The 13,616-nt window shown below is 42.9% G+C and overlaps 1 protein-coding gene and 1 non-coding gene across 3 annotated transcripts in view; one reads left to right on the top strand and one right to left on the bottom strand.

The window, feature by feature from the left end:
• Nucleotides 1-8,794: 8,794 nt before the first annotated feature.
• On the bottom strand, nt 8,795-8,868 carry Trnai-aau (transfer RNA isoleucine (anticodon AAU)). Its single transcript has one exon. It is a non-coding gene; the product is annotated as a tRNA-Ile (tRNA).
• Nucleotides 8,869-9,185: 317 nt separating this feature from the next.
• The window catches only part of LOC128878461 (calaxin-like), a 106,231-nt gene continuing 101,800 nt past the window's right edge, over nt 9,186-13,616 (top strand). The window contains exons 1-5 of one of the 2 annotated variants that reach the window (XM_054126680.1): nt 9,186-9,312; nt 9,370-9,530; nt 9,595-9,675; nt 9,814-9,924; nt 9,980-10,343. In XM_054126680.1, the coding sequence (XP_053982655.1) occupies nt 9,186-9,312; nt 9,370-9,530; nt 9,595-9,675; nt 9,814-9,924; nt 9,980-10,168 (669 nt within the window). In that variant the 3' untranslated portion in view covers nt 10,169-10,343. Of the gene's footprint in view, nt 9,313-9,369; nt 9,531-9,594; nt 9,676-9,813; nt 9,925-9,979; nt 10,344-13,616 lie in introns of those variants that run through there. The other variant, XM_054126681.1, reaches the window with a different exon arrangement.

The following is a 13,616-nucleotide window of genomic DNA, read 5'->3' as shown; positions in this document are numbered from 1 at the left end:
CGAAGTTCAGTTTCCGAAGTCCATAAAAGGCCCTAATTTTCCATCCTCCAGGTCAGGTTTATAACGACACGTCGAAATCTATATAAATGAAATTGAAGATCTGTGATTTCGAAATAATGGTTTTTAAGCTCATACGTGGCTCTTCGCACCTTGTTAAAATTCAAACACGTTTCTGTAAAAGTGTTGTCTGCCTGTAATCTCTGGAACTACCGAATCGATTTTAAAAATTGTTTCAGTGACAGAAAGCTACTCTGTCCCCGAGTAACATAGGCTACGTTTTATTTTGATGAAAATACGTTTCCAATTTGAAATCTACAAATTTGTAAATCGAGTGGAAAGAAAAGCTTGGCTACTTTATTCTTGCGTCGATGTTTGTTTTGTTTCATCGAATCATATATATGTACATAGATAAGAATAGTATTCCACGCGATTGAACCCCGGGGCACAGCTAGTTTATAATAAAGTATTATCTTCCGTGAACGTCGGTCTTTGACTGAATAACACTATGTGGTACCCTATTTCCTGTATCTATTCTATCTTTGCAAATTGAAGTATTTCTATCGAACTAAAATATATAAAAGGCAGAATTCTCGTGGGAGTATACGACCATTTAATATCGACCCAGCAACAGCGTCCGACACCTCGAATAACAAAGAGGAAGCGTCTCGAACACCGAGTCCAAAGATGATCGTGGAAACTCGGTTTCGCCGAACGTCGACGGGTGGCTCGCGTGTCGTGAACGCGGGATTGTTGTGTAACAACATTGAGAGTAAGTTGTACGACAAATGTCGAACGAAGGCTCGAACTAAGTGAACCGTGAATCGATGGGATCACGGTTTGCAAGCCCCTAGCCCGTCAGGATTTCTTCTCCGTGGCGCATTTTCCTATTGTGGATGGAACACCTTGGACCTCATGCTGCGATATTGTGCAACTGCGAGAATCACGGCCAGAGGGTCCGAGGGGTTGGTGGAGCGAGGGTGGAGGAGGAAGATTGGTGCTTTTGGAAGATTGAATGCGTGGGTGGCGGAGTCACACGCCGACCGAGAACTCCAAATCCGGTCTAATAAGGCGTCCCGACGTCGCAACACGCCTCGTTAAGTTTCACGAAACTGTTTACGCTGAGTTTCACGAGGATACGCGAAAAATATGTTTACGACGCCAACCGCCGGGGAAAAATATTCCCGACCAAGGACGACGACGCTGCACGGCTCTTTTTGCGAGGCCACGGTCTTCGGGTAATTCTCCTGGAATTAAAATGCTCGGGGAACGTTCGAATTTTAAGTGGGAACGTCGTAAAATCTTGTTGAGCTATAATTGAAATTAAAATCGTAATTAGGTTAGGTGGTTAGGAATTCCGAATATAGGGGATGATGAACCATTCAATGGAAAAAGGTATCTTCATTTACCGAATTGTAAGTTGAGTTTCTTAATCCTCAATATTTTCATCGTTTGACATTTAAAATTTTCATTTAGAGAGATATTCTTCTCTTCTCCATCCCTATGTGTGGCAAATTTCTTAAAATCTTATTGAGCTAGAATTAAAACGAAATTAGAGTGGGAAGAGAAAAGGTATCTTCATTTACCGAATTGATTTACTTTTAATAAAAATGCTCACCTGTTGTTCCTCGAGTAACTCGAGTTTCTTCATCCTCGATATTTTTATCGTCGATTCAAACGACGATGAGACCTGGAATTTTTATTTTCAGAAATATTCTTCTCTTCTTCACCCCTATCTGTGGAAAATGTCTTAAAATCTTATTGAGCTAGAATTAAAACGAAATTAGAGTGGGAAGAGAAAAGGTATCTTCATTTACCGAATTGATTTACTTTTAATAAAAATGCTCATCTGTTATTCCTCGAGTAACTCGAGTTTCTTCATCCTCGATATTTTTATCGTCAATTCGAACGGTGATGAGACCTGGAATTTTTATTTTGAGAAATATTCTTCTCTTCTTCGTCCCTATCTGTGTCAAAGGTGTTCGACAAACCGCTCCCATTAACGAGACATGGTTGAAACGACGTGTCGAGTACGCGGATAAACGACTGGCAATTTCCGGGTGTATTTATATCTCAAAGACGTCTCCAACCCTTCCCGGTGAATGACGTCGGATTGATCGCAACAAATGGGGTGGTCGATGTCTGGCATCTCTGGCACATTCGTTCACACGTGCGTCCCGCAGCTATCATCCCCTATCAACGCGCGGTAAGACTGAAAAATCACGTCGGATTTATCATTACGTCCCTCCGCGCGACTCAACCAACCGTGTTCCTTAAGCGGTGGTGGGCGTTGAAATGCAAGGCTTGTCTCGTCGCGGTGGCATCGACTGTCGTCGTGCACCGGAAAGGGTCGACTCCGAATCGAAAGAATAGATTGCCTAAGTCAAGGAGAAAAATGAGGAAATTATTCCAGGATCTCTTAAAGCGCCCTAGGTGTGCTTCGTGCACTCCCCTTTAGGCTCTCACATTTATAGATTTCGTGAATAGTGGAAGTTCAGCCTGTTCATTACAGAATTCCTGAGTGAGAGAGGCGAGAAATAAAATTAAAAATTCAAAGGCTTTCATTTTATAATTCCACTTGCGATTTCTACAGAGCAAGTCATAACTCCACACCTTCCCATTTGAAAGCTTCGTGCACTCCCTTCTAGGCTCTCACATTTATAGATTTCGTGAATAGTGGAAGTTCAGCCTGTTCATTACAGAATTCCTGAGTGAGAGAGGCGAGAAATAAAAATTAAAAATTCAAAGGCTCTCGAAATTTGATTTTATAATTCCACTTGCGATTTCTAGCTCCATATTTTATTGTCAAAATCAAAATTTTATCCCTGCTTAAAATTCTAAAGAGAGGAATCAGATTTTCCAAACACAAAGATCGACAAGAATTGTGAGCAAGTGTTTCGTTAAGAAGTCGCAACTGATTATTCCCTTTTTAAGACACATGTACGATGGACAATGGATCCGCTTAGGAAATATTCTTTACACAGTTACGTAATCTACATCTCGTGCGGCGCACGGGGAGCAGATGTCCCCCGACAAACGACGGCATAAGAATTATTTAACATACAGGTCTGAAAGGGCCGCATTCCTAATTTTCAGTCTGGCCACCATCCAATCTGAGTCGTCGAGGATCCACAATGCCGCTCTATTTCCTTGACGCGTATACAATCGCGTCATAGTAATCCTGTTAGGAGACGCTTCGCTGGCCAGAATACACCCCGCTGGGAGCAGCAAAAGGGGGTGCCATCTCTCGGTCGGGGCCAACCAATCTCAGCCCACGTTCGAGCCAACTCGATATATCGCAAAATAGATTCTTTCTCGCATTCGAACGTAACTAGCCTCGAATTGGACGCGCTCTAACCGAATCGTGTTTAATTCTAAAAAAACTTTAAACTTTAGCGTAAACCCTAGACAGCTTCCCTTACGGTCTATAAAATATGGCGTGTTGAAAGTGATGGATTCTACGTCGGCCGAGAACGTAGGATGCGCAGCAATTGTGAAAACAGGAACAGCTGTAACAACTAGATTTTTACAATTAAAGTTCGATGATCATCAATCATTTCCCGTTTTCCGGGCAAAGTGTGAGTCATTAAGAAGGGTGAATTTCCCCTGATGAATATAACACCCGCTACAGGTCTGCTTTTTTCTAGAACGCCTAAGGAAACATTCTATGGCTCACTTCCTGGGGTAATTAATCAATCTCCTCCTGCATAGAGGAAATCGTTGTTTAATTTCCATTTTTTTTCGACAGGAATAACACTTGTCACCGAGGAAAGGTGATCAGTTCTTTCAATTCACCTCAGATGTTTATAGTTGTGATAAAACCTCATCCGTTCCGTATTTCTAAATTTCTTTTAGACACGTCATTCCTCATTTTATTACTGCGTAATTGTTTCAAATTGATCAAACTCCCCATTCAGGCTAAACACCTTCATTTATCGATTCACTCAAATTTTGATAATAAAGGACTGCTTCGGAATTGTATAATTCGCCACTAGATCACAGTTGACGAAGACTAAACATACTCTTCATTCAATTGGTAAAAAGCTTTTGGATATAACTCGCTCGAGGTGCGAATACAATGATTTCGGCGAAAGTCGTTTGTTTAAAATCGTATGCGTATATTGCGTATGCATCCCACTCACGTGTACGTAAGACCCACGTTTACCAAACTGACCAATAACACCGGTTACTTCAACTGTCACCGATAACAGTTGTTCGCATTTAAAATCCAGGTTAAACAAGATCAACGAAGACGTCGATCTCGTAAAGTCCCCCCAGCAACAAATTTCTGGACTCTCCCCTGGCGAAACTTTCTTAATCCCTAAAGTTGGCGAGCAAGCTTCGCGAACGCTTCTCTGAGAAACTTCATTTCGGCTTATAAGAGGCCGAGACAAGAACACCTTAACGTCACATAAATTCATAGCCGTTCACACCCAAACGGAAAACCGCCGAGGCTCGGTGAGCGAACGACGTTTGGAATCACGCTCCTTCGGGACCCCACGAACAGGAACACGTGCAGTCGCACGGCAATAACTCTAAAATTTGATTGCGCCAGCCATCGGGGTAGTCCACCCCCCTAAGGCAACGATGGTAATAGGCGCTCAACCCTTGCATCAACACCCACGCAACCCACACGGCTCCACGCGTCGGACCTGGTCCGCGGCACCACCACGTCGTAAATAAAGCGAAAATTGTTGACTGGTGCCTTTCGGCTCGGTTTAAACGTTAAACAAAGGCCCACGGTGATGTCGGCCGCCGTATCTTTGATCTCTGTTTGCCGAGGCATGCATCACAACGCCAGATTATCGGGAATAATTATTTGTTAGATAAATATGATCCCAGCCGGCGATAGGAGCTCGAATTTATGATGGACCACTTGCCACACGCTGTGGATTCTGAGATATACCAAGTTCTAATACAGGAACGCGGCTAAGTATCTCTGCTCCAGGCCAACTGGCAAATGGTTATTATCGGTAGGATAGATTTTTGTTTGCTACCAAAGTAGTCTCGAGTCATTCGTTCTTCGAAAATACTAGAATTAATTCAATAAGCCAATGATTTATTACCGTTTCAATCCACTGCTAATATTTTCAACGAATGTTTCTGCCACGGTGCCCCTTTCCTGCCTTGTCACGGTCCTGATTATGCGCGTGTTCGATTTCGAATATTAGCGTTCACCAGAGGGCTAAGGAGGCCCGCGAGCCTCGGTATTGTTTATGGGAGCGCGAGCGATGACGATTTGAAATTCTAATTAATCTGCGCCCTGTTAATGATCGTTCCGGTAGGGTTTGAACGGGCGCAGCTGAACACGAGGATCGAGGTTCCATGGAGAGATGCTTTATTTGTTTTTAACGCATCTTCGTCGGGCGAAATTTTATGCAAGTTGCTACGTGTAGCAATCCACAGTTAAAATTCACTCATCGAAGAAGCTTATCTTGCGCGCCCCGTCTCTATAATCGCTGATGTATCGCAGAGGCAAAATTGCTGGACCCAATCAGGTCCGTTGTGCGTTGCTGCGTTGAGCGTTCACTTTGTGATTTGTGTGGCTTTTATTGGGTTTGTGGAAGGTACACGAAAGTTAGGTATAGATCTGATGGTTTATTTCGTTGGGAATTTTTTCGCCTTTTGATTAGTATACAGTCAGTCCCATAGATAATCGTACTCTCTATGTCGATTGAAGAAGTTTGGCTAAATTAAATAATAGTTTTGATATTACCAAATTAATTTTCCATTATATGTATGTGTATGAATAAGCTTATAGGTGTATATATACGTATATATGTATATATGTTATATATGTAGGAAATAATAAGGTATATTAGTATACCTCATTCTCTAAATAATGTGGGTACGAATATTTATGGAACTGATTGTATTTTTGTTTCTTAAATGCCATTTCTATCAAACATTATCTGTCTTGCCATATTGTTGAATCTCACAATGATAACAATAATAAATGCTTCTATAGTTTGTTAAAGTTAAGAACTCTTCTCAAAAGTCACTCACCCTTCATCAAGAATCGCGAATATGAATCGCGAATATGAATCGCGAATATAAATTGTTTAAACTTGGTCGAATGTCGATGCCGCAAAAGGACGTGCAGATAAAACAAAACGCATAGTACAACTCAAGCATGGTGTCTCGTGGCCGTCAACCTTTCTCAGCACCACGTCTCGTCTCCTCGATCAAACTTTCAAGCTCCTCTCCGTTTCTCGTATTCATAAAGGGAGAAACGGCCCCGTCAGGGCAAATTGATTTCGTTGGATCTGACGATACAGCCTTCCCCGAGAGCGATTCACGCTATCGGTAACCTTGCGAAAAGGTCCCCGGTAATATCCACACAGGCTCGCCTCAAATGTTCTCCCCATCTGCACTACTAAATCTCACTTTGGCCCATCACCTGTCCCGCGCATAACATTCACCTCGACAGATTCAATTACATCCGACATAACGAATCCGAAGTATCGCTGTACTAGCAGCTCCGTGCCAAAGTGGCAATCTGTTTCCATCCCCGTGGTCGCGCTTAACTCTCTGCAAACAACACGCCTCGGACTGTACGAAGAAAAAACGAAAAACAATACATCACTTTCCGGCGTTCTCTGCGGTTCAAAAAACAATCCACACGCAAATCGTCGAACTTTCACGCGTACGTCCCGGGCCCGGTGCACACCGTATCGTACATCAACGTCCCGCAGAAGGTGGGCGGACGTCGCGTCAGTCGCTGACGCCCCGCGAAATTGAATCTAAGGGGTCCAAAGGGCCCTGGCGTTCCTTCTTTCCTCCCTGCAGCCACGTTCGCTGCAGGGAGGTCGCAAATCATCACCTCGCTACGTTTACAACGTTAGATAGCCCAAGATTACGGTCGTTCGGTTTTCAAGCCTGAGAAGAGACGAGGAATTCCATTCTACCTTCTCGGCTCCCTCTCCACCCTTGACGGTTCCCCGTGACCGTTGTAACGCCTTTCGCCAAACCGTGTTGCCTTCGCAGACGTCTCCGGATGGCCAGTCGCGCGAAACAATGCATTCGCCAGCCCGACTTCCTCGGGAACGCCAGTAATTCATTCGCTGCCGAGGACTAATGAGCTCGTGATTACAGGAACCAAAAGGGAGGTACCTCTCGCGTCGTTCTCCGTCCGTCTTCGCGATCCCCGATTCGAATGCATATTATCTCGCGAATACGCCCACCCACCTGTGTCGCGGAATCTGAGATTTCATTTGGCCGAGTGGGTATTGTTTCGCTCGGCCAGTTGGGGCCTTGATTGAGTGCTTAACTGCGACAGGGGTCGGGCTGGTGATCATTGAAACGCTTCGCCATTAATATAGAAACTGTTCCCTCGGTGTGGGTAATCTTGAGCTTATATTCCCAAGGAGTAGAGAAGCTCGTGTGAGTACTAATCCATTGACACGTGGGTCGCCGTGTCAGGTAGAAATGGATGACTGAAATGGGTACTTTTCAGTAATCGAATTAAAGATATTAATTCCAAGTGTGAGACGATGACGAAAATAGTGGTTTGTCTGGAAAGTCTATGCCGAATTTTGGCGCAAAAATTAAAAGGTAATTCAATAAATGTACAGTTGGTATAATAAGCATTCGTACAGGAAGCATTTATTTTAAATTGGTTGCTGTACGAATTCTTACACTGATTGTACACCAAAATTCAAATGTGTCTCTGAATTTTCCTTAAAATATCCCTTTTCTGGACAATCCAATAAATTTGAACAGGATTTGTGAATTTGATAAGTTCAAAATTTAAATACCACGATAAATATGAAATTATCTAGTCTTCTTGAGAGACGAAATTCGAGATGAAATTTGAACTTTGAGAAATGTTCACGAGTTTTAGTCCAGCAGTCAACGTGTTAATTCATTAATTATTTACCCTGGTCCTCACACGAGGAATCTCTACCTTTTTATGCCCTGAAGGATTTGTGTCCCAAGCGAAATTCCTTTGGAACGCGTCCTTTTGAGTACCCTTCCGCGTGACCAAGGACCCGCACTTACAGTTTCTCGCGCTCCTTAATCCGTTTTTACATTCTCGACGAAATCCCCGCGACTCTGTGCCTGTTTATTACGCTCCCCGTCCAAATGATGTCATTAGATATACTTAGGCGGGACTTTATTGGCGACTCCCGTGAAACGAATTCGTGAGCCGTTCGTCGGTTGTCGAACCGAATTTCATTTTTCGAAGCTGGCCGTCTTTTTATCGTCATCCTCGACGACGACCGTTTCGCGGAAACTTTATTTCCATGCGAGACTCCTCGTAACCCGCGGGGCACACTTTTATGATAATCTTCCCCGCGATTGCTTCGCTTGCGTGAACTTTCCCAGAGGTGAAAGATCGGATTGACCCGTTTTCGCACGGAACGTCTTCCCAGGAGCCGTTATCGCGAAACGCTGGCGCGATCGTTGCTTTATCACTGTCAGATACGGTGACTATGAATTTTAACGTCAAATAATAATAATAATGACGAGTGAAACGCGGGTTATTGATCATATGTTAGAGACCACTCCTTGGAGGATGTAATGCACGCTCGGAGCGTGCGAGGCTTCTTAGAATGCGGTCCATTGTTTCGATTTTAAAGAAAATATTTTTTCATTCTGGGAAGTATAGGTACGAGTTGCTTAAAGTGGTGAAAGTCTAGTTGTTTCTGTTCCGATATATGGGAGTATTCGAAGCTTCGAAATCTACGTCTAGTATTAATGGATAGAAAGGGAAACTGTGGCTGAACTTTGATCGACTGTATCGTTTCATGGATCTATTGTCGAATGTTGAAACAAAAATTTAAAAAAATTAATGTGGCCCATGAGGGGATCGAACCCGCGACCTTCGCGTTATTAGCACGACGCTCTGACCAACTGAGCTAATGGGCCGATGAAGACAGCTTCCTGTTTTAAATATTTCAGCCAGAATGTATATTATATGCACACTGTATTAATCTCAAATAACATTTATGAGCAATATATACATAGACGAGTCTGCTACTGTAGAGTATGATTCTAGTGACTAATTTAGACAAACTTTTTTAATAAACACGGATGGTTATTTACGAAACCGACTGCATTTACAAGAGTGCACGAAATTTGAACATCAAACAATCGATCGTTGAAAATGGAGGTCTAGCGTGACCATTCGAAAGAAAATTTTATTTTTTGATCAAAATTTACAAGTGTCAATATAATCAGACAAGATGCCTCCCGCACAGCCAGTTGATATGCTAAACAACACGCTCCAAGAAATTGTCTTCAGAACAAAGAACGCTGAAAAGTTCAAACGACTGGCACGCAACACTCATTTCAACGTCAGAGAAGTTGAAGGTTATATCTTTATACTGCGAACTTTTAGCGGATATTAAGTCGACTCGTTTTCAATAGCGCTGGCGATAATTCATCGCAAATGCGTACAAACTTTGGGACCTATAAGCAGATCCATACTTCGTGATATCTTCCAACCAGGCCTAGACTTAACGGAGAATATTCGCCATTTATTGATCGACAGAGTATTCACTGCGTTCGATAAACATCACGCTTTGCAGGTAACGGAATGTTCGAAAGGAAGTTGCTTATTGGTAAATAATTAATATGGAGCAACGATCGTAGGTACACCTTGATGATTGGATCGAAGGACTTTCGGTATTAATTCGTGGGAGCATGGATGAGCAGATACACTTCGCTTATCAAGTGAATTATGATTTTCTCGCGAACTTTCAATTCTTTTAATGAAATTACAATTTTATTTCATTACTCTGACTGCAATTTTGCTTGAACATGACTTCGATATTATATGGAACCGATATGATTGAAATTTCGAATTCTCAGGTGTACGATAACATGAAGACCAACACATTAAAGAAGGAGCATATATTTCTAATAATGCACGGTTGTCTAATCAAACTGCAAAATAATGAAAACCCCGACGAAGCAGTTAAGGTATAACGTGTAGAATTACGATGGTATACTTCAATAAAAATCACGTGTGTTGCAGGATATGATAGATTTGCTGATTAAGAAGCTCGACGTGGACCGCGACGGGAGCATTTCCGAAGAGGATTTCAAAATTGCTGTGAAAGACAGAAATTCACTCCTGCTGGAGTGCATGGGTCCCGTGTTCCCTTCCAGAGAAGCTCGCAACGTCTTTTTAACCACCTTCACGGATCGTCTGGGAAGATACTAACAGATACTAATCGAGAAATTATTTCGATCGAACCGCATTGTTTCGCCTGGAATTTTTGCCAAGTGCGATGGCACGTCGAATCCTGCCAAAGGCAGCCCTTATTGAAAAGCCAAGAGCGTGTTCTCGCCAGTAGGGGAGGAAAATGTGCCAAATCAGACAGAAGAGATCCGCCTAGGTAAGTGAACGCTCCACTAAGTTTTCCAAGTTGAACCTGAGGTGCATTCCTTACAACTCATCGAACTACGAAGATTGACTTGCTCCCTCTTACAAACAATCGCTAATGGACCGCAATAATACCATCTCCTAATCGCATCAGATCCAATCCGTGACGCAATCGTTGAAAGAGACGCGATCAGCTGCTCAATTGGGTTCCCTGTGTGCAAATTGCGTTTTCCCGACGACCACGTTGCCTCATATTTATTCGGGTTGCTGGGTCTCGAGTGCCCTCACAGAGGATTAGATAATTTACCAAATTGGACTTTTCAAACCCACGTTAAAGAATTCTCCATCGATTCGCGTTTCAACGATTTCATCAGTTCTCAAAACGATCTACGATGATTTAGAATCCTCTGCTATAGAATGACGTCAAAAGTATGTTATTATACTTCAGTAATTTTTGAATGTGTAGTACTTATTCTTGTATTCTAAGGTATAATCTCCAAAATATTGCATGAAATTTTAATTAATTTCAAGTCAAAACTATCAATATCGAACTTCTAAAGTACTCGAAGCTACTCGTATTCTAATCTACAATCTGCTAAATATTGGATCAAATTTCAATCATATTGAAGCCAAGACTATCTATATTAAATTTCTAAACTGCTGAAGTTACTCGTATTCTAATCTACAATTTGGAAAATATTCCATTAAATTTCAATCAAATCGAAGCCAAGACTATCAATATTAAACTCTTAAACTACCGATGCTATTCTAATCTACAATTTGGAAAATATTCCATTAAATTTCAATCAAATCGAAGCCAAGACTATCAATATTAAACTCTTAAACTACCGATGCTATTCTAATCTACAATCTGCAAAATATTCCATTAAATTTCAATCAAATCGAAGCCAAGACTATCAATACTAAACTCTTAAACTACCGAAGCTATTCTAATCTACAATCTGCAAATTATTCCAGCAAATTTCAATCAAATCGAAGCCAAGACTACATCTTTCTACCAACGCAGGTATTTTTAACAATAACACAAAACGATGAAAGAGTTCCACGAGCCATACAATATTGCTACAATACTAATTATCCCCAACGCTCCATCCCAAAGCCGTTCTCGGGTTTGGTACACTCGGCACACAATGGCTGCCGAGCCATCCCCGTTTTCCCTCGATTAATAGAGACGGTTAACTGGATACGTGGGACGAGTGCGGATCTTGCCGCGAGTGCAGAGCAAACACGGGAACCGCGGAAAAGCCGCAATTCCGCTCGCGGGAGCCGAAACGCCTGTGACAGGGCTGGCTGCGTAGGTGGTGGATGTGTTACGAGAAAACATAATGAATGTTTGAGGATCGGTACGGTCGAACGAATGGCCCGATCCGCGTCTCAAGCAGCTATAACAACAAATTAAACGAGAAAATCTCGAGGCTTTCGTCGAAACGTCCACCCTGCCTTCAAGCCTCGACTCACAATGCGTGGGCGTACACATATATATATTCGTATAACACCATATAACACCAACACGCCGATCGCGCAGACCCGAGTCCTTCTTTTTTTTTCACCTTCTTCTTCCCTCTCGTTCCAAAGGGAGAAGGTGGAACGATATTCTGTAAAGAGTATAATAACGTGCGTATGAAAGGGCAGATCCTTTGTGGGTAGCCGACCGTGTCTTGAAAGGATCCACCAGGATCTGCCGTGGCATGGAAGACGAGGGAAGGAGGATCGTCGAGATCGAGAGTTAGGGCACCAGCTGAGAAAACATGCCCGTGGCGTGTCGACAGCGAAATGTTCGTATTTGTGTCTGAGACCGTGGATGCGGTACATGTCGGGGGAAGAAAAGATAGTGGTAGTCCAGGATGTTCGTAAATTCGTTAGGTCGCGCATGGAAAGTTGCACCTTACCGCTGTTAGGGTACCGGGGGGCAGAGCACGCGGCGGGTAGCTTGCTTCACGAAGTCTATCAGAATAGGTATAATTGAATCGTCGGGTCGCTAGTGATCAATTGAGATTCGATGTAACACGTTGGGTGTCTTAATTTTGTATCTCGAGATTGTTGAAGGTTTAATAGTTTAACATTCGTCGTAGAATTTAATTTTAATTCACAGATCCTATCCAGATTTATTTTCATTGTCACCTCACCTTTGGAATTAATTTTTTTTATTTCCTTTACTCCTTGACCTACACGTAGGAAGACCGAACCAAGTACCACGAGTTAGATTCGTGCTTATTGTTTATGGCTCAAATTTCTTAACACGAGTCTCGCTCGTCGTTGTAGGCCAAAGGGTTAATGAAAAGTCCTCTCACCCATTTCTCGACTATCGATTCCTCGTTTTCTAGTCTCGAATATTTAAGCATCGCCTTCTGTCATGCTTACCGTGTTAATTCATCCCTGAACTAGAAAATCCCCTCGAGTACCTGGCCAACGACCAGCTCTCGGCGGACCATGGTTCAAATTCAATTCCAGCCTCCTCTAAATAACACGTTTTGCTCGGGCCGCAGGCCACGGGGTCACGTGTCGCGCAAACCAAGGAGCAGGACATTTCGCTCCTCATTCTCCCTCGCCTTTCGTCTTTTCTATCGCTCCCCCTTGCACGCGACGTGCACATGTACGCGTGAATGCGATCTACGCATTGGATTTCACGTGAATCGCGCCCCTCCATGAATTACCAGCTGGATTTATCGCCCGAGAAAAAGACTCGCACGGGTATTCACGTAATCCTTTGGCGTGGACCACGATGCCGGCCCCTTTGATGCGTAGGCGTGGGCCACGCAAATCGAATCGGTCGCCGTCTCATCACGTTCCGTCGGGAATCACAACCATTCCGCGTAATCGAGCCTGATTATAATTTATGCTTTTGTGGCTGATCTCGAATTTCCGTCGAAGCTCTCGTTCGGACGAGTCTCCACTTCATGGGCGCAATTTTCTTTGTGCAGGTTTAGTTTCTTAAAATTATCTATTGTTTTCAGTAGAAGGATATCGAGGTGCTTGGGTAGGATGCTGGAAGTCTCAAGCTCAAGGAAATAATTTTCTTGAACGGGAACATTCAATTTTGCCAAGAATTATTTGTACAGAATTAATACACATGTTTCTAGCTAGAATCTGTAGAAGGGTATCGAGGTGCTGCGGTGGAATAAATAATATCCCCTTTGGTAGGATGCTGAGAGTCTCAAGCTCAAGAAAATAATTTTCTTGGACGAGAACGTTCAATTTTGCCAAGAATTATTTTTACCAAATTAATACCCATCTCTCTAGATATAATCTATAGAAAGGTATCGAG

This window comes from Hylaeus volcanicus, chromosome 6 (genome assembly GCF_026283585.1).
Source record: "Hylaeus volcanicus isolate JK05 chromosome 6, UHH_iyHylVolc1.0_haploid, whole genome shotgun sequence".
Taxonomy (NCBI): Eukaryota; Metazoa; Arthropoda; class Insecta; order Hymenoptera; family Colletidae; genus Hylaeus; species Hylaeus volcanicus.
The sequence above is the reverse complement of the archived record's forward strand: the minus strand, read 5'-3'. Positions and strand labels throughout refer to the sequence as shown.